General features: G+C 31.6%; 1 protein-coding gene across 1 annotated transcript; it reads left to right on the top strand.

Moving 5' to 3' along the window:
- Positions 1-13,637: 13,637 nt before the first annotated feature.
- LOC132720051 (multiple epidermal growth factor-like domains protein 11) lies at positions 13,638-26,616 on the top strand. Its single transcript, XM_060704038.1, has 5 exons — positions 13,638-13,855; positions 13,961-14,625; positions 24,106-25,764; positions 26,133-26,256; positions 26,502-26,616. Exons 1-5 carry the CDS (start codon positions 13,638-13,640, stop codon positions 26,614-26,616), a joined length of 2,781 nt encoding a protein of 926 aa, XP_060560021.1.
- The last annotated feature ends 74 nt before the right edge of the window (positions 26,617-26,690 follow it).

The raw sequence follows: 26,690 nt of genomic DNA, 5'->3' as shown, positions 1-26,690 counted from the left end.
TTCACATTACGACATTTCCTTAGACAAGGAGGTTGCATTTATATCTTGCGCATGCACATTCAGCATGGAGCAAAATAACAAATTTTATCAGTTCTTAACAATATAATAAACAATTACGTATTGGCCAAATAATTAACCAACATTTGAGAAGCAAGAATTTTGATAAATAACAGATAAAAAGATCAGGAATATAAGTAATAGAAAATTTTCTTGTGTCTCAAATTTGAAGAACCATGATACATTCGATTCTGACAAATGAACCTTCGTTTAAAAGCTCTCATTGGCACACATTCTCACTTAAAGCAGCATGCCTCCAGAATCACGTTAATTTTCATGAAAACATTGAAAATGTATTTGAATGTATAATATTATGAAATAACCAAAAATAAGCAATTTACGATTATCAATGGCATTTACAATCCACGTATATTACCTAAAAGTGGTCAAAATATGCATAAATAGCCCTTACTGCGTTACTATTGCAGTAGCAATATAGTTGTACCAATTTTAGGTCAATCGCGAGATTATGTTGTTTGAGAGAATAAGCAATATGTCTACTTTGGAAATAATATTCTAATCTAACAAAAGCAAAACAAATTCAAAAATAAACAAACAAACAAATCCTTCTAAGGTACGAGTAGAGACCTGTTCACATTATGATTTTTCCTTGGACAAGGAGGTTGCATTAATATCTTGGGCATGCACATTCTGCATGGAGCAAAGTACCAAATTTTATCAGTTATTAACAATGTAATAAACAATTAAGTATTGGCCAAATAATTAACCAACATTTGAGAAGGAAGAATATTTCTTAAATAACAGTTTAAAAGATAAATATAAGTTATATAACCTTTCCTTCTGTTTCAAATTTGAAGGGCCAGGTTACATTCGATTAAGACATATGAACCTTCGTTTAAAAGCTCTCATACTAAAGTACGTACGTTATTCCATGTCTTTAATTTTCTGTTTTATAGAATTAATGAAATGTCGTACTTAAATGAGAATGGAAGGTTTTGTTTTTGTTAAACGTTTTATATTATTGTGCAGCATACATTTATATTATTGTGCAGCATACATACCTATGTATTATATTCAAACAAATAAAAAAAAAAATATTATCGTGTCGACTAGAAATCAAGAAATTATAAAGTCTGATGCTATGTATTTGTTATGCACTTACAAAATGAAAACAATATATACAAGAGTTATAAATAAATTATAATAATAATTATTGTAAATTATACATTTTTGTTACACATGCTATATTTTATTGAAATGTTTGGAATATTCATCTTTCACAGTTTGTGGAAGTATTTAAGCCCGAACATTCCTGTAAAATCCTTTAACAATTGGTACTTTATTGAACGCAAGTTAAATAGCTTCCTGGTTCGACTTTGCTGGTGACAACCGCTTTGCATGGAAGGGGTAAGAAAGACAGCATGTCTTCATCTAAATCGAAGTATGTTTCATTGCAAGTATCTTCTTACAAAGAATCTTTGTTAACAGTAAACATTATTTTCGTCTTCTGTTGCAGATTGCGCCATACAAAACTGTTTTTGATATAACGAAAATTAATTTTCTGAAAATCAAATTTGAAGTGCTTGTCTTTAAAAATGTATTATTTACGAGTCTTTATTGCCGGGCAATGTTAATAATTCATGGTAACGTATTAATGGTTTATTCAATAGTAATATTAGAGAGTTGGCCTAGAGAAATATAGTTAACATAAAATATAAGGATTAAGAGTATCTGCGCAACCATTTTGTTAAAGATTTTAGGTTAATTTGCATTTTACAAGCGCTTTTTACAAGACCATTTACGAGGCTCTTAAAAACCGTGCGTTTGACAGTATGATTTCAAAAATATCTATGTCATTATACTTGATATATCTAGGGTGGATTTTTTTCTCATTTATTAAATCATTTAACATAAACTTAATATGTCAAACAGAAATGTTCAACATTTCGAACTTATCATTAACGAAACACTTCATCTTTCACATATAATAATCCAAAGACGCTTGCACCACTCGGTAAACGTAAGTGGTTGGAAGTGATCGACCTTAACCACTCGGTCACGGACTGTTTTCGAGTCCAATAGAATAAGTATTGTATCAAAAATGAAGAATAAACTCCTTTTTATACTACAAATGTTTTGGCATTTTGACATAAATCAGTAGATTAATCAGATATTACAAGTACATTAAATATTTGATATGGACTTTTGCATTTTGGATTTGCTATAAATTTTATTTACTTTGAAAATAAAGAGACTGTATGGAGAACAATACGCATTTGATATTATACTTATTTTGACTTCAGTAATGAAAACGAGGCTAAATTGCCAAGATTTCGTCCAATAATGATTCCTGTTTGAACATCATGTGGTGCAAACGCTGAAAGTTCATTTTGTCACATTTTATAAGGTGTGAAATAACATGCGATATAATAACGTGTATGCTGTATAATAACATGCATACCAGCCCGCATAGCTCAATACGTTACTCAGACTTCTCTTCGCTCGGAGTGCATAGGTCACACAAGATGGGTGATCAAGTTAGGTTACTCAGCTGGTGTGATCTAACCAACGGCGAAGGATGTAGCTCTATAAAGTGCTGCTGCTTCAAGATGCGACAAACTTGGTCCAAGGGAAGATATCTAAGACGAAAGACGGTCTGAGAAGACCTTCGTTTAGGTTCTATGATAAGCGACGTTGTTGGTTAAAATTATGCCCTTTAATATGTAAAGGTATAATTTATAAACGAGGCTCAGTTTGTTCGATACTGTTTATTGACATGTCCATCAGTTTATGAACTCAGTATATTATAAATTACAAGTAGATTTAACCCATGAGGTTACATCACAAGTACTTGATTAAGTACCAATTATGATTACCCCACTCACAATATGTGTATATGTATTTACAAATATATATCTATTCATATCAGTATCAAGAAGATCAAACCTTGACACAAACAAATATATCAATACTAAATACATGTACATACTGAGATCATTAACGCAACACAATATATACAATTTAAGTCATAGCATGAATATATCACATGTTCTCACATCAAATAGCCAATATAACAGTCATTTTACCATTACATCAATTAATTACTTCTTAATTCATGATTGAACATTTCAGGTACATTTTTGTGCATTATATTCAATATTTAATAATTCAATCCAGTGGCCAATTAAATGAATAGAGTAAATTTATAAAATAGTAAAAACAATAATATGGCATGTGCAATTAAACATTCCAATTGTGGATTGGACTCAAATGACACTCATTCAAAAATACTATTTCAGTCGTGTGGTGTTACTGCAACATACTGTAATTAAACATGATAGCACAAAAGAGAATGACTGTGATTTATATTAATTACTGCAAATAAATATTACATTTAAATATGCTGCCATTATCAGATGCATTGTAAACAAATCATGTACAATATACATAAATTTCTTCTTTTAATATATTTCAGACACACAGCTCATTTGTAACTCGCTTAAACAAAGTAAGCAAACAATATAAAACTTCACCAACCTTATTCCAAAATCCTCAGGCCTTTTTAGAATTTATAATCAACTTATAAACAACTGAAGAACAAGTCTGCCTTTTAAAAATACTCATGACAACTCAGAAAACGGCGGGAACAATTACACGCATGACTAACTTATACAACAGCCAAGGGAAACTCCTACAGATTTCAACTGATTATTTCCCTTTGCTTACATTTAGACATTTTGAATGTTATAGAGTTCAATGGATACTTACTTTCATGAACGAATACATTTAAACTTATATTGCACATTCAGACATTTTGAATGTTATAGAGTTCAATGGATACTTACTTTCATGAACGAATACATTTAAACTTATATTGCAATAACAAAAATGAAGTAAAAAGGAAAACAGGCGTGTCCCGTATCTGTTGAACTGTCCCATAAATAGTAAATTTAGAAACTTTGATTGCCCGCTTATCGGTGTAAATGCAATAATTTTGGAGTATTAATTGTATTGGAGAAAAAAATGTTGAGTTGTCCTTAAATAAATACATTATGAAAACATTATAACATTTCCATAGATTTGTTAGTTAAATGGGATATGACTTTTCATGAAAGCTTATAAAATATTTGACTTTATCTAGGTACTTTAATCTATTTACACAAACATACTGTTTTATGTTTACAGTTCATTTATTAGATAATAATAATAAGATTGATGTGTCTCGTAAATGACCAAAGCGATTTTGTTTATAAAACAATGATTTTTTCAGTAAAAGTGATATATTTCTATGAAAAAATTTTGATTTGTACTATTGTTTACACTAACTTAGATTTATGTGGATATCTTGCAGTTTTGTTGAAGTTTTAAGACCATTTATACAATATTGTACTCAATTTGTGACCACTTTCAATTCAATTGTTTAAATATTCTTAATATGGCACAATCTTGCCAAAATAATATCTGTTCCATTTCATAAATAGATATTAGTTAATCTCAAATCTTTATAAATAAATTATTTGAAGTATTAACATTTCTTTTTTTTCAATCCATAGCTCACTTACGGGACAATTGAAAAATAATGTAAGAGTCCTTAATAAATTGTCAATATATGAGATGACGTAAATTATTTCACATTTGACAGTTGAATAATAAATAAGTAGGTAATATCAAGATTGCGCATTTCAAGCACACTTTAATGCATTTTAAGACAGTTTAATACCAAAGCTTTGATACGATGGTTCATATATCAGAATCGAATATATCATGGTCCTTCAAATTTGAAACATAAAAAAGTTTATATTACGTATATTCATAATCTTTTAATATGTTATTTATCAAAATTCTTGCTTCTCAAACTTTCGTTAATTCTTTGGACAATATTTAATTGTTTATTACATTGTTAAGAACTGATGAAATGGGTTATTTTGCTCCATGCAGAATGTGCATGCGCAAGATATTCATGCAACCTCCTTGTCTAAAGAAATATCGAAATGTGAAAAGGTCTCTAGAGGTACCTTGAAAGTATTTGTTTGTGTGTTTATTTCTGTTTTTGTTTTAGTGCTTTTTTGTTTTATTAGAATATTATTTATGAAGCAGACAAATTGCTTATTCGCCGAAAGAACGAAGTCGCGCGATTGACCTTAAATTGGCGGTTAATGGGAGCATACGGATGGAAATTAAGCACGTGATTTTTCTCCAGTATTAATCTAAAAAATAAATGATTTCTTGAAAAAAATAAAGGCAGTAAGCTTTTTTCTCTTTTTTTCAAGCACGATGAAAGCACCAAAAGTTAACATGTTTAACTTTCTTGGCGTTTCGCGAGTTTTTTAAGTGTTGTGGTGACCTTACATCGTTTTCATTGCTATTTGCAGAGAAAAGGGCAAATTAGTTTGTAATTATATTTTTATACTTTTACTGGTATATTATAATGCTATATTTTTCTTTTTTATCCATTTATACTCACGGTCTATGCGGCAAAATTTTTTATAAAACGAACTTGTTTCCTAGTTTGCTAAAGTGCTTTAGGTAATTTAAAATGATGTATAGAAAAATTGAGATGTTTCTTCAATATTGGAGGAATAAAAAGTATCTGGCAACGTGTTTTACGCACAATTTAATTTTAGCCTGGTTTTTGATATTATGTTTTTGACAGTTGTTTAGTCTTTTACATGTATTTGTATACGTAGATAAAAAACATTGTCCTTTCATTTGACGAAAATGTAAATAAAAATGTTTTGCAAAAAAGCAAGGAATTTGAAATGCAACCCGGAGCGTTGTTTTATATACCTGTATCTTGTTTGAGGACTCGCAAAATAAATCGTGTCACCCTGCAGTAAATCATACGCCTTATTCAAAGCCACCAAAATCTAAAAGTACACAATAAACATCCAGTATTACTTTTTTCTAAAATATATAGTGTGGTAAGGTTTAAGGCAGACGAAATTCTAATGACCTTGATATTCCTTTTCCCGTTAAAAAAATCCATACGATAGCCTATTTATCACAAGTATATATTTGTTCACTGCTCTTTAGTGATACTTTAAATCAGTAACAACTTTTTATCTCATACAAAGGTTTGATTTTACAGATAAAAGGTTTAAATATATCTAAAGCAGTACGGTGTAGATAGTCATTAAAAATTGAATACTCTTTGCATGGGATTTTTTGAAATATCGTCTATGTGTTTAATCATACTTGATTGAACAAATTATGCATTTAGATTTCCAATAATAATGCTTCGTAAATTCAATATCTACATAATAATCCTAAAGTGTTTGATATATTTTATTAAATCTTTTTTAAATTATAAGATAACCTAAAAATGTCTTATTTTATCCATCGCATTGTAAGTATTGTATATTTGGCATCGTGGGTATTGTGTCTATGACATCGTGGGCATTGTGTCTATGACATCGTGGGTATTATTTCTATAACATTGTAAGTATTGTATCTATGTTGTCTATGATATCGTGGGTATTGCCTCTATGATATCGTGGTAATTGTATCTATAAAAGTGATGGTATTGTATTGATGACATCGTATGTATTTTATCTATAACATCAAGGTTATTGTGTCTATGGCATCTTGGGTATTATTTCTGTGACATCGTGGATATTGTATCCTTGATATCATGGACATTGAGTTTATTGTATCTATGTATGGCATCATGGATATTGTTACTATGATATCGAGGATGTTGTATCTATGATATCGTAGGTATTGTATCTACGACATCAATGGTATTGTATCTATGACATAAGGGGCATTATATCTATGACATCGTGAGCATTATGTCTATGACATCATTGGTATTGTATCTATGAGATCGTGGGCATTGTATCTATGAGATCGTGTTTATTGTATCTATGAGATCGTGGGTATTGTATCTATGAGATCGTGGGTATTGTAACTATGAGATCGTGGGTATTGTATCTATGACATCGTGAGTATTGTATCTATGAGATCGTGGGTATTGTATCTATGAGATCGTGGGGCATTGTATCTATGAGATCGTGGGTATTGTATCTGTGATATCGTGGGCATTGTATCTATAAGATCGTGGGTATTGTATCTATGAGATCGTGGGTATTGTATCTGTGAGATCGTGGGTATTGTATCTATGAGATCGTGGGTATTGTATCTATGAGATCGTGGGTATTGTATCTATGACATCATGGGTAGTGTATCTATGAGATCGTGGGTATTGTATCTATGAGATCGTGGGTATTGTATCTGTGATATCATGGACATTGTATCTGTGATATCGTTGGTATTGTATATATAAGATCCTGGGTATTGTATCTATGACATCATGGGTATTGTATCTATGACATCATGGGTATTGTATCTATGAGATCGTGGGTATTGTATCTATAACATCGTGGGTATTGTATCTGTGATATCATGGATATTGTATCTGTGATATCGTTGGTATTGTATCTATGAGATCGTGGGTATTGTATCTATGAGATCGTGGGTATTGTATCTATGAGATCGTGGGTATTGTATCTATGAGATCGTGGGTATTGTATCTATGAGATCTAGGGTATTGTATCTATGAGATCGTGGGTATTGTATCTTTGAGATCGTGGTATTGTATCTATGAGATCATAGGTACTGTATCTATGAGATCGTGGGTATTGTATCTTGAGATCATAGGTATTGTATCTAGGACATCATGGGTATTGTATCTTTGATATCGTGGGCATTGTATCCATTAGATCGTAGGTAATTGTATCTATGAGATCGTGGGTATTGTATCTATGAGATCGTGGGTATTGTATCTATGAGATCGTGGGTATTGTATCTACGAGATCGTAGGTATTGTATCTATGACATCGTGGGTATTGTATCTATGAGATCGTGGGTATTGTATCCATGAGATCGTGGGTATTTTATCTATGAGATCGTGGGTATTGTATCTATGAGATCGTGGGTATTGTATCTATGAGATCATAGGTATTGTATCTATGAGATCGTGGGTATTGTATCCATGAGATCGTGGGTATTGTATCTATGAGATCGTGTGTATTGTATCTATGAGATCGTGGGTATTGTATCTATGAGATCGTGGGAATTGTATCTATGAGATCGTGTTTATTGTATCTGTGAGATCGTGGGTATTGTATCTATGAGATCGTGGGTATTGTAACTATGAGATCGTGGGTATTGTATCTATGAGATCGTGGGTATTGTACCTATGAGATCATAGGTATTGTATCTATGAGATCGTGGGGCATTGTATCTATGAGATCGTGGGTATTGTATCTGTGATATCGTGGGCATTGTATCTATAAGATCGTGGGTATTGTATCTATGAGATCGTGGGTATTGTATCTGTGAGATCGTGGGTATTGTATCTATGAGATCGTGGGTATTGTATCTATGAGATCTCGGGTATTGTATCTATGAGATCTTGGGCATTGTATCTATGAGATCATGGGTATTGTACCTATGACATCGTGGGTATTGTACCTATGAGATCGTGGGTATTGTATCTATGTAATCGTGGGTATTGTATCTATGACATCATGGGTATTGTATTTATGAGATCGTGGGTATTGTATCTATGAGATCGTGGGTATTGTATCTGTGATATCATTGACATTGTGTCTGTGATATCGTTGGTATTGTATATATGAGATCCTGGGTATTGTATCTATGAAATCATGGGTATTGTATCTATGACATCATGGGTATTGTATCTATGAGATCGTGGGTATTGTATCTATGAGATCGTGGGTATTGTATCTGTGATATCATGGATATTGTATCTGTGATATCGTTGGTATTGTATCTATGAGATCGTGGGTATTGTATCTATGACATCGTTGGTATTGTATCTATGATATCATGGGTATTGTATCTATGACATCATGGGTATTGTATCTATAAGATCGTGGATATTGTTTCTATGAGATCGTGGGTATTGTATCTATCAGGTCGTTGGTATTGTATCTATGAGATCGTGGGTATTGTATCTATGAGATCATAGGTATTGTATCTATGATATCGTGGGTATTGTATCTATGAGATCGTGGGTATTGTATCTATGAGATCGTCGGTATTGTATCTATGAGATCGTGGTATTGTATCTATGAGATCGTGGGTATTTAATCTATGAGATCGTGGGTATTGTATCTATTAGATCGTGGGTATTGTATCTATGAGATCGTGGGTATTGTATCTATGAGATCGTGGGTATTGTATCTATGAGATCGTGGGTATTTAATCTATGAGATCGTGGGTATTGTATCTATTAGATCGTGGGTATTGTATCTATGAGATCATAGGTATTGTATCTGTGATATCGTGGGTATTTTATCTATGAGATCGTGGGTATTGTATCTATGAGATCGTGGGTATTGTATCTATGATATCTTGGGTATTGTATCTGTGAGATCGTGGGTATTGTATCTGTGATATCGTGGATATTGTTTCTAAGTGATCGTGTGTATTGTATCTATGAGATCATGGGTATTGTATCTGTGATATCGTGGATATTGTATCTATGAGATCGTGGGTATTGTATCTATGAGATCGTGGGTATTGTATCTATGAGATCGTGGGTATTGTATCTATGAGATCGTGGGTATTGTATCTATGAGATCGTGGGTATTGTATCTATGAGATCGTGGGTATTGTATCTATGATATTGTGGGTATTGTATCTATGAGATCGTGGGTATTGTATCTATGAGATCGTGGGTATTGTATCTATGAGATCGTGGGTATTGTATCTATGAGATCGTGGGTATTGTATCTATGAGATCATGGGTATTGTATCTATGAGATCATAGGTATTGTATCTATGAGATCGTGGGCATTGTATCTATGAGATCGTGGGAATTGTTTCTATAAGATCGTGGGTATTGTATCTATGAGATCATGGATATTGTAGCTATGAAATCGTGGGTATTGTATCTATGAGATCATAGGTATTGCATCTATGAGATCGTGGGTATTGTATCCAGGAGATCGTGGGTATTGTATCTATGAGATCGTGGGTATTGTATCCATGAGATCGTGGGTATTGTATCTATGAAATCATAGGTATTGTATCTATGAGATCGTGGTATTGTATCTATGAGATCATAGGTATTGTATCTATGAGATCTTGGGTATTGTATCTATGAGATCTTGGGTATTGTATCTATGAGATCATAGGTACTGTATCTATGAGATCGTGGGTATTGTATCTATGAGATCATAGGTATTGTATCTATGACATCATGGGTAGTGTATCTTTGATATCGTGGGCATTGTATCCATGAGATCGTAGGTATTGTATCTATGAGATCGTGGGTATTGTATCTATGAGATGGTGGGTATTGTATCTATTGAGATCGTGGGTATTGTATCTATGAGATCGTGGGTATTGTATCTATGAGATCGTGGGTATTGTATCTATGAGATCGTGGGTATTGTATCTATGAGATCATAGGTACTGTATCTATGAGATCGTGGGTATTGTATCTCTGAGATCATAGGTATTGTATCTATGACATCATGGGTATTGTATCTTTGATATCGTGGGCATTGTATCCATGAGATCGTAGGTATTGTATTTATGAGATCGTGGGTATTGTATCTATGAGATCGTGGGTATTGTATCTATGAGATCGTGGGTATTGTATCTATGAGATCGTAGGTATTGTATCTATGACATCGTGGGTATTGTATCTATGAGATCGTGGGTATTGTATCCATGAGAATCGTGGGTATTTTATCTATGAGATCGTGGGTATTGTATCTATGAGATCGTGGGTATTGTATCTATGAGATCATAGGTATTGTATCTATGAGATCGTGGGTATTGTATCCATGAGATCGTGGGTATTGTATCTATGAGATCGTGTGTATTGTATCTATGAGATCGTGGGTATTGTATCTATGAGATCGTGGGTATTGTATCTATGAGATCGTGGGCATTGTATCTATGAGATCGTGGGTATTGTATCTATGACATCGTGTGTATTGCATCTATGAGATCGTGGGTATTGTATCTATGAGATCGTGGGTATTGTATCTATGAGTCGGTGGGTATTGCATCCATGAGATCGTTGGTATTATATCTGTGATATCATGGGTATTGTATCTGTATGTTTTAATATTGAATATATGTTGGGTTTTTATATCGCATACATGTATTTAAATTGCAGGCATGTATTTTTATCGTATACATGTTTTATCGCATACATATTATTATATCACATGCATGCATGCTTTTATGTGGCATAAATGTTTATATTTATCTCATACATTTTTTTATATCGCATATACATGTATGTCTTTAAATTGCACTTTAATAACAAGGTGTCTATCAAACTTGTCTTACTCATTAATATATCTTCATCGGACATTTATTTACTGAATGCGAAATTCATTGATTAAATGGTTGATATATTGATTTAATGATTGATTTTTCTAGTAAAGGTTTGGGTTTTATTTGCAACAGACTAATTTCCTTTTGTAAATGCTTATTAACGAACACTTACCTATATGTATAATAATTATAAAAGAAACAATGCTTGGAATACTTTTTCATATTTATATTAAGTAGGCAATCAATTAAAACAAGTCAACACTATGTAGTGTAACGTTCATAAAGATATTACAATCGTATGTATTTATAAAATAATGTCTGACATGAATAGATTTTTAAATCATTAAAATTATTGAAGATTTTAAGATACGCCTGTAACATAAATAAAACTTTCATATCATTACTGTATACCTAAAGTTTAAATGGGGTATACAGCCATATCTTCTCAATATTTTTGTATATATTTTTAACAGTAAATAATATTGTTATATAATCATACTTGTTGTGACAAACAGTGTCTCTGTTATTAAAGATACTACAACACCGCATTTAAACTGACTAAATTATGCGAAACAAAATATTATGTTGTTATTATAAATAGGGTTTTAAGTGTTTAGCAATTCTTCCATGCATGCGTCATTCGCTCTAAGTGAGATTTACAAATATAAGTATTCTTTTTTTTAAAACTAAAGTTGGCTTTTAAACACTTTAAACGGGCTATCTTTCAATAAACATTGGCTTGTCAAGTATAAAACCTGCCAATTTTATTCAGTGTATTAAACATAATACTAGCTATAATTGTTCAACCGTTAACATATAATAATAAGATATGGTAGTTGGGCTTCTTTTACCTCTTTTTGTACAAATTACCCTCACGCTTGAAAAAATCTTTAACTTCCTGCTTGGGAAAATAAGTTTTTTTTCAACGATTATTGTTGCATTAAATGTTTAATACATGTCGAATTTCGGTGTTTGGATTTATACTAATAAGTAATATATATTCCCTAATTTGGAACAATGAAGAGGAGTTTATCTTTGGTACGTAGATACATTTAAAACATTAAGTTTAACTGTTTCATTTATCTTTTTATATGATGAGTTCCCTTTGAATTTCACATATTTGTTTTCTTCCGTAAATGACATGTTCTCATAGATCGCATAAAAACAAAACAATTGTTTGAAGGTAAACTACATTTGTAGGGAATGAACTATGACAAGTTTGGTCCACTTCTCAAAATCTCAAATATTTTAGCCTAGTTAAGTCTATATGTTCTATCTCTCTACACACTTAACAAGTACTTTAAAATCTGAATTCTTGGTACAGGTAAGTCGTAATCTCTCACCACGACGTCACGACGTTTTCTTAATGTTTTTAAATTAGATTCAACGATTTCATTACAAGAAAATAAAATATGTCGCACGGAACTTACGTACCGCGATATTTTCTTTTGATCAAAATATGCAATCATTCATTTCAAAACATCCAAGCTTAACAACAACCTGGTAAATGCACAGACATTCTTGTATGAAGACGATCGAGTGTTATAAATCTTAGAAATCTTTTTAATATATTTAAATAAAATCTTTAATGATAATTTGCCGAGTTTTTGATATATTTCAATTAAAGCTTTATTGATAGTTTCATGAGTTTTAAATATATTTTAATCAAAGCTTTATTGATAATATGATGAGGTTTTAATGTATCTTTATTAGATCTTTATTGATAATTTGTCAAGCCCTTAACGTTTCGAAACTAAATACTTGTATTTATAATACAAGTTGACCATACGAAAATTTATCCAAGTTTGAGTTTCACCGTATCGTTGCGTCCCTAACTTTTGCACCACGTTTGTTTGAACGATCTGGAAGATATATTCTTTCTTTCTCTTACGATATATCCGAGATATTCTTTTAAATCAGAAATGGCATGCCTGATATACTGTCAATCATTGGTTGCTTGCTTCCTTGCTTGCTTGATTGATTGATTGATTGATTGATTGGTCCGTTCGTTTCGTTTGTTCTTGAGATATTTGGCTAATGTCTGTTATTGTTTATCAGGTAAGATTTTGCCAAGGTCTGATTTCTTTATCTAGTCAAGTAAGACATTTTTTGGGGGTCTAATGTTTACGTCCTCTAGTTGTTTTTTGTTAGAAAAATATCTGCCACAATCAAATGTTAATATGCCGGGAATTAAAAAAAACAGGTCTGATACGATTGGGCTAAAATTCAGAAATACTATATGTGAGAGTATTATGTACTTAAAAAATCAGTTTTTTGTTTAAGAAACAAATTAAATGACACATGTATTTATAACTCATTTTAATAACGAGGTGTCTGATAAACTAAGTGTGTCTGATAAACTTGGTGTGTCTGATAAACTTAGTTTGTCTGATAAACCTGGTGTGTCTGATAAACTTAGTGTGTCTGATAAACTAAGTGTCTCTGATAAACATGGTGTGTCTGATAAACTTAGTTTGTCTGATAAACCTGGTGTGTCTGATAAACTTAGTTTGTCTGATAAACTTGGTGTGTCTGATTAACCTGGTGTGTCTGATTAACCTGGTGTGTCTGATAAACTTAGTTTGTCTGATAAACATTATGTGTCTGATAAACTTAGTTTGTCTGATAAACTTGGTGTGTCTGATAAACCTGGTGTGTCTGATAAACCTGGTGTGTCTGATAAACTTAGTGTGTCTGATAAACTTGGTGTGTCTGATAAACTTGGTGTGTCTGATAAACTTAGTGTGTCTGATAAACTTAGTGTGTCTGATAAACTTAGTGTGTCTGATAAACCTGGTGTGTCTGATAAACCTGGTGTGTCTGATAAACTTAGTGTGTCTGATAAACCTGGTGTGTCTGATAAACTTAGTGTGTCTGATAAACCTGGTGTGTCTGATAAACTTAGTGTGTCTGATAAACTTGGTGTGTCTGATAAACTTAGTGTGTCTGATAAACTTAGTGTGTCTGATAAACCTGGTGTGTCTGATAAACTTAGTGTGTCTGATAAACTTGGTGTGTCTGATAAACTTAGTGTGTCTGATAAACTTAGTGTGTCTGATAAACTTAGTGTGTCTGATAAACCTGGTGTGTCTGATAAACTTAGTGTGTCTGATAAACTTAGTGTGTCTGATAAACTTAGTGTGTCTGATAAACTTAGTGTGTCTGATAAACCTTATGTGTCTGATAAACTTAGTGTGTCTGATAAACTTAGTGTGTCTGATAAAGCTGGTGTGTCTAATAAACTGAGAGTGTCTGATAAACCTGGTGTGTCTGATAAACCTGGTGTGTCCGATTAAGTTCGTGTGTCTAATAAATTTTGTGTGTCTGATTAATCTGGTGTGTCTCATAAACCTGGTTTGTCTGATAAACTTAGTGCGTCTGATAAACTTAGCGTTTCTGATGAACTTATGGTGTCTGATAAACCTTGTGTGTCTGATAAACTTAAAGTGTCTGATTAAGTTGGTTTGTCTGATAAACCTAGAGATTTTTATTAACTTAGTGTGTCTGATAAACCTTGTGTGTCTTAAATAGATATTTTCATTAGGCTTTCAATTTTGTTACTAAAATAATTTAGTTACTTTTTATATAAATGTATGTTTTAAATAAAGAGGAGGTGAAATTTTAGTCGCATGCTTGAATTAACAGTAGGAAAATCTTTCATTTGCTTATCGGAAAATAACATTGCACAAATCGTGACGGGGGTTAATATTCATTATCTAGACTAAAACTTTTATTGTTAATACTGAAATAATATATATAATTGCAATTATTTCAGGACACCATATAATATTCCTGCATATTGTGCTGTTGAATTGTTGTAATTTATGCTGTTTTATATTACAAATTACAGATGAAAAGCTAATGTATTTTTTTACTATTCTGAAGTGATGTTTTAATGGTTCTGTGAACGATATAATTTTAATATTTATGTATAATTTCTATAATAAATGTAAACTTTAACATCAACAACCATTCATAATTTTCATATCACCTCATCAACAAGCACGCTCTTCTATAGTTCCGATAAGTTACAGCTCATTCATTCATTCATTCATTCATATATTCATTCATTCGTTCGTTCGTTCGTTCGTTTATGAAAGTGGTTATTAGTTATTGGTCAATATTGTAATTCTTTATTTTATGAAGACAAATATTAAGTAACATAATAAAAAAGAACAAGAAGCTTGGAAAACATCTTCATCCTCATCTTTGATGGCCAATAAAATAAAATAAACCAAAACAAAAAAAATTCAAGTGTTTAATAAAGAAATTACAAGCTCGTATATTATTATTATTATTGATATTTCAAGCTCTAATATCAATACATGTATATATATATATTTCAAGCTCGTACATTAATATAGATATTATAAGCTTATAATTTTTTGAAAAAAAAAGTCTGTCGTGAACGTATGTTTAAATCATTGCTATATTTATTGAAGATTTCGTGATACACTTGTGACAAGAATAATCTTTCATATCAATAATACTACTATTTAATACAGTATACACCAAGTTTGAAAAAAGCTATATTTCAATAATGCATGTGTTCGTCAAGTTAAAAGCATTCATTAAAAATTGTCGTAATGAACATGATACTCAGTCGTAAAAATAAAATTAATATTGAGATATATAGTGATTGGTGCTCTATATTCACGTATCCCTTACACTTGAACACATTTTAAACTTCTTGCTCGGTTAATATATTTTTCCGATCAGTAAGGTTCAAACAAGTTTTATGTTTGCATTGAATATTTGATTTTTCTCAATTGTAGATGTTTTCGTGATAAATAATTTTATTTCTTTTTTTTCGGAACAATGAGGTGGAGTGTAAATTTGGTACGTAAAACAATGAATAGCAACATTTATATTATACTTTCAAAATCTTTTCAACCTTAAGATTGCATAAAATTTCACATTTTTTATTATTCCTACATGTACTTGATCTATACTATTATTGCAAGAGATCGACTGTGCCCAGGATGTTATTCTCGTTACTTCTCTCATATTTTAGCCATATGCTCAAGTGAGCTTTTCTAATGGCATTGTGTCCGTCATTCGTCGTTTATGTCTCACCTGCTGCGAAATCACAATAGCAACTACACGCACAAGTTGTTAAACTTGATGCAGCTTGAAGATGTACTTGGTGGTTTTTTTTTTCTTTTTATTTTGTAAATACATTTCTTTCTATTTGATTACGAATAAGGTCAGACTTCTCATGGATCTTTAATGTGCCAAGTGTTTAAGCACTCATACTAGGGACCTATTTTTATACTGTGATAGTGCGACGTAACCCGCCCCCCCCCTCCCCTGCCTAAAAATCGTCCAATAACGGTTTGACAGCTGTGAATTCATAGCTTCATAGCACTGCATACATCTTTTATTATCAAATACATATATCTATATTGCATACATGTATTTATGATTAATTAAATCACATCACAAATGTGTTTTTTTATCCCAAACATGTAGTTATACAGCATACATGCATTTATATCACATATTTGTAATTATGTCGCATATATGTGTTTTCTACGGAAACGTATAGCGACCACCCCTATATGTTAGTTAAAACAGAATTTTTGACAATTCATTTAATACATATTATATACCTTACCAATTTTTACAAACTTACTTGATCTGAAATATTTATCTAGTAATATATACAGCCCCTGCATGAAGGTGAAAACAGAATTTAAGACAATTCATTTTATACACGATATATATTTGAAAATATCTACATCGATATTTGATCTTGAATATATATCATTTACTCAATCTGCTGTTTATGTTGCCTGATTCAAATTTATGTGACATTTTTCTGTTCATTTATATGTATTAGTTTTATATATTGAGGCTTTTTATTCGCATTCCCCTAACATTATAAAATATAATATAACATATTTTACAATTTATATTTGATTATATGTTAATAAGCATAAAATAAGCTCGTGAAGTAGTACCTGATGTAAATTAGTTATCATAGAAACAATTACATTTTTGTAAGATATATAATATAGAGCTTAAAACCATAACTACTGACAAATTTACCAATTTAAATGTATATACAGAGGATGGTACATGAAATATATTATATAAAAAGGAATATTCGACTAGTTGATGTTATTATAGGAACATAGATCCTTTGGCAAGCGATATTTCTTTTTATATGATATGTGACACGAGAATAGTCAAACATTTGTATTTGATAAAGGAAGCAATTAATTCAAGTAATATTGTTAATCATATATAAAACGTATTTTTTGTAATCTTTCGTACGTTTTTATCTTATAATGCAAGATAAATAACTATTAACTTTTTGACAAAATGAAAAAATAAAACACTAACATATTTTTAAATATGTAATTCTTTCCTCAGATCATATTTGCATATAACAAACATAGTATAAAACCGTAAAAAAGTCATTTGATATATATCATATAGGGATGGTCGCTATACGTTTCCGTAGTTTTCTAATATAGCTTACATGTTTTATATTGCACTTATTGCACTTCTGTTTTAATATCGCATACATGTAGGGTTTTTATATCGTATACATGTTTTTAAATTGCAGGCATGTATTTTTATCGTATACATGTTTTTATTGCATCCATGTTTTATAGCACGTGCATGCTTATATGTAGCATATTTGTTTATTTATCACATACATCTATTATATCACATACATGTATTTAAATTGCATTTTAATACCAAGGTGTCTAACAAACTTTGTCTTACTCATAAATATATCTTCATCGGTCTTTCATCTTATTTACTGAATGCGAAATGCATTGATTACATGGTTGATAAATTGATTTAACGATTGCTTATTTACTGATAGTGAAAGTTTGGGTTTCGTTGTAACCGACTAATTTCATTTGTAAATGATTATTAATGAAAACTTACTTTCACGTAAAATAATTATAAAAGAAACAATGCTTGGAATACGTCTTTTTCATATTTATATTAAGTAGGCAATCAATTAAAACAAGCCAAGACAATGTAGTGTAACGTTCATAAAGATATTACAATCGTATGTATTTATAAAATAATATCTGACATGAATAGATTTTTAAATCATTAAAATTATTGAAGATTTTAAGATAAGCCTGTGACATAATAAACCTTTCATATCATTATTGTATACCTAAAGTTTAAATGGGGTACACAGCCATATCTTCTCAATATTTTTGTTTATATTTTTAACAGTAAATAATATTGTTATATAATCATACTTGTTGTGACATACGTTGTCTCTGTTATTAAAGATACATCAACACCGCATATAAACATACTAAATTATCCGGAACAAAATAATTATTATATTGTCATAAATAAATAAAGTTTTAAGTGTTTAGCAATTACCCCATGCATGCACCAGTCGCTTTTAATGAGGTTTACAAATATAAGTATTGTTTTTACATAACTAAAATTTGCTTTTAAACACTTTAAAACAGGCTATCTTTCAATAAAAAATGGTTTGTCAAGTATAAAACCTGCCGATTTTATTCAGTGTATTAAACATAATACTAGTTATCATCGTTCAACCGTGTACATAGAATAATACGATATGGTTGTTGGGCTTCTTTAACCTCTTTTTTGTACAAATTACCCTCACGCTTGAACAAATGTTTAAACTTCCTGCTTGGGAAAATAAGTTTTTTTCAACGATTTTGGTTGCATTAAATGTTTAATACATGTCGAATTTTCTGTGTGTGGATTTTTACTGATAAATAATACATATTCCCAAATTTGGAACAATGAAGAGGAGTTTGTCTTTGGTACGTAGATACATTTAAAACAATAACTTTAACTGTTTTTTAATCTTGTTACCTGATGAGTTTGCTTTGAATTCCACATTTGTTTCTGTCGTAAATAACATGCCACATAGATCGCATAAAAACAAAACAATGTTTGAAGGTTACCTACATTCAAAGGGAATGAACCATGGCATGTTTAGTTCCATTCTCAAAATCTCAGATATTATAGCTTTTTCAAGTCTATTTATTTTATCAAATACTTTTAAAATCAGAATTCTTGGTCCCAGTAAGTCGTAATCTATAACCACGACGTTCTCTAAATGGATTTTAAATTTGATTTCACGATTTCATTACAAGGAAATGAAGTAGAACAACTTCAGAAGATAGGTTCTGCCGTACGGAACTCTCGTACCGCGGTATTTTCTTTTGATCAACATATACAATCATTCATTGCTCAACAACAACCTGTTTTAAATGGACAGACACCTTTGAATGAAGACGAGTATTATAAATCGTAGAAATCCTTTTAATATATCTAAATAAAAGCTTTATTGATAGTTTGATGAGCTTTAGAAATATCTTTATTAAAGCTTTATTGATAGTATGTTGAGCTTTAAATGTATCTTTATAAGAGCTTTTATCGTTTCGAAACTAAATACGTGTTTTATAATTTACGCAGTTTGAAGTTCATAGTATCGTTGCATTCCCTACTTTAGGCATCATGTTTTGTCTGGAAGATTTAAAATTAAAGATATAGACGAGATAATAGATTCTTTCGTTCTCTTACGATATATCCGAGATATATTCTTTCGAATCAGAAATGACATGCCTAATATAATGTCAATCATTGGTTGCTTGACTGCTTCCTTGCTTGCTTGCTTGATTGATTGATTGATTAATTTGATTAATTGATTTGTCCGTTCGTTCGTTTGTTCTTGCGATAATATTTATTTATTGTCTGATATTGTTTATCACGTACGGTTTTGCCAGGGTCTGATATTTTTTATCAAGTCTAGTTGGACATTTGTTAAAGGTCTTATGTTTCGTATTTATGTCCTTAAGTTGCCTTTCCTGTTAAACAAATACCTGTCACAGTTAAATGTGAATAAGTTGGTAAATAAGGTAATAAAAAAGATCAATACGGATGGGCTAAAATTCACCATGACCTAATGATTATGTAGAAAAAACGAGATTGTTATGTACTAACATGGTTTTCAGTATTTTTCTAGGAAAACCTTTTATATGCAATATATGTATTTATATCACATTTTAATAATGAGGTGTCTGATAAGTTTATTGTGTCAGATAAACTTATTGTGTCTGATATACTTGGTGTGTCTGATAAACCTGGTGTGTCTGATAAACTTATTGTTGTCTGATAAACTTTGTTTGTCTGATAAACTTAGTGTGTCTGATAAACTTGGTGTGTCTGATAAACTTATTGTGTCTGATAAAACTTGTGTGTCTGATAAAGATATCTTCATTGGATTTTCAGTGTAGTTACTAAATACAAAATAAGTACATGATTAATATAAATAGGAGGTTGAAATTTTAGTCGAATGCTTGAATACTTGAATTAACAGAAATGAAAACTTTCATAGGTCTATGGGAAATTAAAATTTAAAAAAAATCGTAAGGAGTGTTAATATTAAACATCATATATAACCACAATTGTTTCAGGATACCATATAATATTCCTGCATATTTTGCAGTTAATCTTGTGTAATTTATGCTGTTTTATATTTCAAATTATAGATGAAAATCTATGATCTATATTTTTTTGTATAATATCTATGATACATGTACATGTATTAACCCCAATTACCATTTATAATTTCAATATCACCTGAGCAACAAACAAGCTCTTCTATGATTCCGAAAAGGTACAGTTCATTGATTCATTGATTCATTCATTCATTTAATGATCCATTTACAAAAGTGGTTGTTAGTTATTGGTCAATTTTGTAAATCTTTATTTATGAACACTTACATTTAGTAACGTAATTTAAAAGAAAACAAAGCTTGGAAAACATCCTTATCATCTTTATAGACTGAAATAAACCGAGACAATGAATTTCACGTGTTTAATAAAAGTATTACAAGCTCATATATATATATATATATATATATTAAAAAAGATAGTTTAAGCTCGTCGTATATTTTAGATATTAAAAGCTGATATATTAACATTGATATAAATATTACAAGCTACTATATTTTTGAGAAAAATATTTGATACGAACAGATGTTTAAATCATTGTATTTGTTGAACACTTTATAAAACACCAGTGACAAGAATAACATATTATATTATCACAGTATTAAGCAGGTTTAAAAAGCTGTTTCAATAATGCATTGGATCGTCAAGTTAAAAATTGTCGTAATGTACATGATACTCAACCGTTAAAATATAATGATTGGTGCTCTATATTCATGTATCCCCCACACTTTAAATTCTTTTAAACTTCCTGTGGAGGAAAATATTTTTTCGATCAGTTCAATCAAGACTTTTGATTGCATTGAATATTTAATTCATGTCTAGTGGAGATGTTTTCAGAATAAATAATTGTATATCTTTATTTGGAACAATGAAGTTTTGTTAAAATTATGTACGTAAATCATTGAATAGCATATTTTCAAAGTCTTTCCAACCGTAAAATTGCATAAAATGTAACCTTTTGTATCGACATGTGCTTGATTTAAACAATAAGTATGATTGCAAGGAGTCGATGGTGCCCAGGATGTTGATCTCTTGACATCTCTCACATTTTTAGCAATGTGCTCAATTGAGCTTTTCTGATGGCATTGTGTTCGTCATTCGTCCGTTATTTCTCACCGGCTGCGTTATCTCACAATAATAATTACACACAAAAGCGGTTAAACTAAATACAGTCATGTACTAAGAACTGGATATTTTTGGATAATTTTTGAAAATAGGGTTTAAAACGTACGCTCTAATTAATTTATTTTTATTTGATTTAGTATAATATATTTTGGTTTGTTTACATGCTGTGTTGCACGTATTTACTCTGTTTTGCGATAATGAAGTAGATTGTGTTGAACTAGATGCCGTTACAGAATTTGGCCACACAAATAGTTAATTTGACTAAATATTTTACATTATTAGCTAAATTATTATTAGAAGAATAAAATGGAGAGAAAACATTAGAAGTTTTTAAAGTTTTTGCTTAAAGAAAGAATTTCAAATCAAAGTATTGATGACGTGTATCAAGGAAGGTCTGATATTATCATACTGTTTATTATAGAAGAAGTGAGGGGCTGTTTCACGAAACCTGTAAATGCAAAGAGATGACAGGATGATACTTTTAGAAAAAGATGTCTCTAGCAAGTCAGCTAAAGTGTACGGATGCGAATGATAAATTTGATTTTTCATTTTCCAAAGTGAAAGTTGTTATTTTTAAACACTAAACATATTGCAATTAATGATCCCATATATTTTTTTTTATTTTGCGTGTGTCGTGCTCTAAACGCATTTACAACGTCACCAGATAAAGCGTCACCGGAAAAAAAATTAATGGCACCGGATAAACTTTCCCTAATAAATTCCTTTGGACATGGACATGAATGTTAAAACTTAAACAAACAAAATATTCTCATGATTAAACGTTGAAGTGTTTTTCTTCCATATTTTTTATTGTATGCTGTGTATGAAAGAGTGATCAAATTAAAAGTCAATATATAAGTTCGTTTGAAATTTTCAAAGGAACGTATTTACCTTATTATAATCCTTCAAAGTAATATCCCTTGTGGTCAACGACCGATGTCCAGCGCTTCGGCAGGTCTTTTTTGTCCAGTTGCTAGGCAACCGCGCTCATATGCCCTCGGCAACTTCAAGCTCGTCTAGTTCGTCGAAACGTATTCCTCTCATATTTTCCTTCAGCTTGGGAAATAAGTCTTAGTCACAGGGACTAATATCCGGGGAATAAGGTGGGTGAGCCAATATTTCCCATCCATATGACTGAAACAGTGATGTCACCCTCTCCACACCGTGTGCCGTTGCGTTGTCATGAAGGATTATTGGATTAGCCACTAAAATCTCAGGACGTTTTTTCGAATCGTTGGTCTTAGGTGTTTTTTAAGGAACTCATCATAGTACTTGCCATTGATAGTTTTTCCATTTTGCACTTATGACTTGTCAATACACCATGGATATCGTATGCAAATATCATCAGCATCTTAAGTTTTGACTGTACCCGTCTAATCTTGCTGAAACCTTGCGCATTTTTAAAAGGGTTTCAAATAATTGTATGAGCCGACCCTACATTTATTTCCAGTTCCTGTACCAATTCTTCACACGATATCCTTCTGTCATGATTTAAACGCTTTTTTACCTGGAACGTTCTATACGCGTCAGTAGCTGAAACATTTTTCCCTGGTCGCTGGCATCTTTAACACTGTCCCTGCTGTCCTTGAATTTCTTCACCCATCTAGTAACTTTAACATACGAAAGAGCATAGGTGCCGAAAGCTTCCTGTAATGCATTGAATATCTCTTTCGCGCTTTTCTTACGCTGAACATCAATTTTGATGTAACAGCGCTGTTCCTGCGACGTGAACGCGGCAATAACGCTTTAAGTGACGTAAGTCAACGTCACGCTGTGACGACGTCACATGTTATGACGTCATCAAACTATGTGAAAAAAATCGAAAATAGATTGACGCAGAGTCACGTAAATTTTTATGGAATTCGAATCGTTATTTATTAAGACGGTTTCAGTATTTATTGAATGAACCTCGTATGTTAATTGTAATGTTACATAATATATTTCAGATATTGTTCGTGTGGTGTTTATGGTTGAATGATATCAACAGCCAGGTAGTAGGAGGTAAATTTGCATCAGTCTTCATAACAAATAGTGTATTTGTCTTAATAAATTTGATATCTGTACATTTAAGTAAAATTAAAAGAAAAAAATCATACATGAAGCATGAAAGATGGTGGTAGTTTTTATGAAATAAAAATTGTTTTTATCTCGTTACAGAGCTTGATGAAAAATGTAATGGGACATGTTCTTGCTGTATCAATGAAAAATGTGCATCAGGGCAATACTTTTCTAACGAGTGTACTGTGGGCTGTATTGATGGTCATAGAGGTGCACGTTGTTATGAACTATGTACACACAATTGTACACAATGCCCAGATCATGTTGATACGTGTACTGCGTGTTATGATGGCTATTACCCCGGCCCTGCTCGTGACTGCAAATCAAAGTGTTTACCCGGATGTAAAGCATGCACGTCAGGTACCACATGTACATCATGCAAGGAGGGATATAATAACACCGCTGGTCAAAATGATTGTAGTATTCGTAATTGTCCTGAACATTGTAATTGTCCTAATGGTCAATGTGTGTCATGTGAGGACGGATATTATGATATCATTAAAATGTGTAATAGTGTATGTCCAGGCAACTGTGTCACGTGTTCGTCGATTAATAATTGTGGATCGTGTAATGATGGTTATTATAAAGGTTACGAGTACGACAACAACAACTACCCTATTTTAAATGACTGTACATACGAATGTCGAGAAAACTGTATACGATGTTCGTCATATAATAGTTGCTTGCTTTGTAAAAGTGGTCTTTATGGATCGACATGCGACAACAGTTGTTCAGTTGGTTGTCTGTCAAATACTTGCGATATACTGACTGGAAACTGTGCATGTTCTTCGAATTTTACTGGAGTAAGATGTGACAAATGCGAAACAGGAAAATATGGAAAAATATGCGAACAACAATGTCCAGCAGGGTGTAAAGACCAAGTGTGTGAAAAGGATTCCGGAAATTGTACAGACGGATGTACTTTAGATACAATCCTTGGTGGTAAATGTGACGTTTGTTTAAGAGGCTGGTATGGGCATTACTGTAATATATCTTGTTCTGTTGGCTGTAAAAATCAGGAGTGTGAGAAAAGTGATGGTAAATGCTCAAATGGATGTCTTGAAAACTTTGTCGGAGGACAATGCAATCAATGCATACCTGGCAAGTATGGAAAGATATGCAACAGTAACTGTCCAAACAATTGTGACAAGAGTGGATGCTTGAGAGAGTCTGGCAATTGTATTCATTGCAATGAGAACTTTGCTGGAGACAAATGTAAAAAATGTGCTGTTGGTTTTTATGGTTCACTTTGCTCTGAAGAATGCCCGACAAATTGTTTGAACAAAGTATGTGATAAAGATACAGGCATGTGCTCTGGTGGCTGCGTAAATACATATTCTGGTGACAGATGTTGTACAAATAATAACAACTGTATTACATGTTTGTCAGATACTAAGTGTAATCAATGTAAGTCTGGATACTTTAATGATCAATGTGACAAACAGTGTCCCCAGACGTGTCTAAAGTCCTGTCATACCGAAAGCGGTCTTTGTGACGGATGCAAAGATCATTTTTATGGTGAAAAATGCAACGTTTTATGTGCCTCCACATGTAAGACTCAGACAACAAATGGAAGTAGGTGCCAACAAAGTAATGGAAAGTGTCTATACGGTTGCAAAAATGGTTTCCACGGTTTAATGTGTTCAGAGAAATGTTCTTCTCATTGCAATGATACACTTTGTGAACAAAGCACTGGCAAATGTACAAAAGGTTGCACAACAAGAGTACAGGATGACCTAATTTGCCCTGTGATATCAGGTAAGATTACTCTATACACACTGTTAAATATTCATTTTGTGTTGCATGACATGCCGTATTACTAGTGTAATTACACATATAGAAATCAGCATAATTAATCATCAAATAGAAGTTATGGCTAAAACATTTCCGAATTATTCTATTGGTTTTCATCAAACAGTTTGTAGCACAAGTATGACGCAATACATAATAACAAATAAAAATGTGTCTAGTGTTAATATTTACAATTCAAGTAACACAATTTGCACATACTGGTTTTTAGAATCTAGAATTTGTAGCATTTTTTGTTATTACAATGTTTTCATTAAACGTTTTCATTTGTATTTGATGTAAATCAGACGTCTAACATCACATATCTCTGTTCTAAGAATTACAACAGGATGGAGATAAAGATAATATGGACAGTTTGATTGGACCAATAGTTGGGTCTATTGCTGGAGTACTGGTAGCATCAGCTGTAGTTGTTGGTGTTTTAATATACTGCAGACGAAGGTACTGGCCATACACTGGTTAGATATTTAACTTCAATATCATTGCAAAATATCTTTTTTTATTTGAAAGATAATGGACATGTGTATGTGTAAATCAATGAATGATTGTTCAATTGTCAGTGTTTATTATTTTCTTGTTTGTCGCATTCTTAAATTTACAAACTACAAATTGTATTGCCAATAAATGGTGCTTTGTAAATCTCAAACTAAAAGAAACCTGTCGCATTTTTATTTTCTTTACACTAGACAAAGTAACAAAGGTCAAGGACAACGTTTAGATCTTGAAAATACTCAATCTATCAAGGACGGCGAAAATAAACATACATATGGAAACATTTCTGGTAAACATGTTATTGCGTAACTATAGTAGCTTTGCCTTGTATTCCTCAGAGGCCATTTTAAATATATCTAGTGTAAAAAGAAAATGACAAATCA

Source organism: Ruditapes philippinarum, unplaced genomic scaffold (assembly GCF_026571515.1).
Source record: "Ruditapes philippinarum isolate M1 unplaced genomic scaffold, ASM2657151v2 ctg2082_1_1_1_1, whole genome shotgun sequence".
NCBI classification, from domain to species: Eukaryota; Metazoa; Mollusca; class Bivalvia; order Venerida; family Veneridae; genus Ruditapes; species Ruditapes philippinarum.
Note: the sequence above shows the minus strand (reverse complement) of the source record. Positions and strands in the feature narration are given on the sequence as shown.

Coding starts and splice junctions, on each gene's coding strand:
- LOC132720051 (XM_060704038.1), top strand. CDS start 13,638: ATGACACATGTATTTATAACTCATTTTAATAACGAGGTGTCTGATAAA. Junction 14,626..24,105: donor TGGTGTGTCTGATAAACCTG/GTGTGTCCGATT, acceptor ATCTCGTTACAG/AGCTTGATGAAAAATGTAAT. Junction 26,257..26,501: donor TTAATATACTGCAGACGAAG/GTACTGGCCATA, acceptor TCTTTACACTAG/ACAAAGTAACAAAGGTCAAG.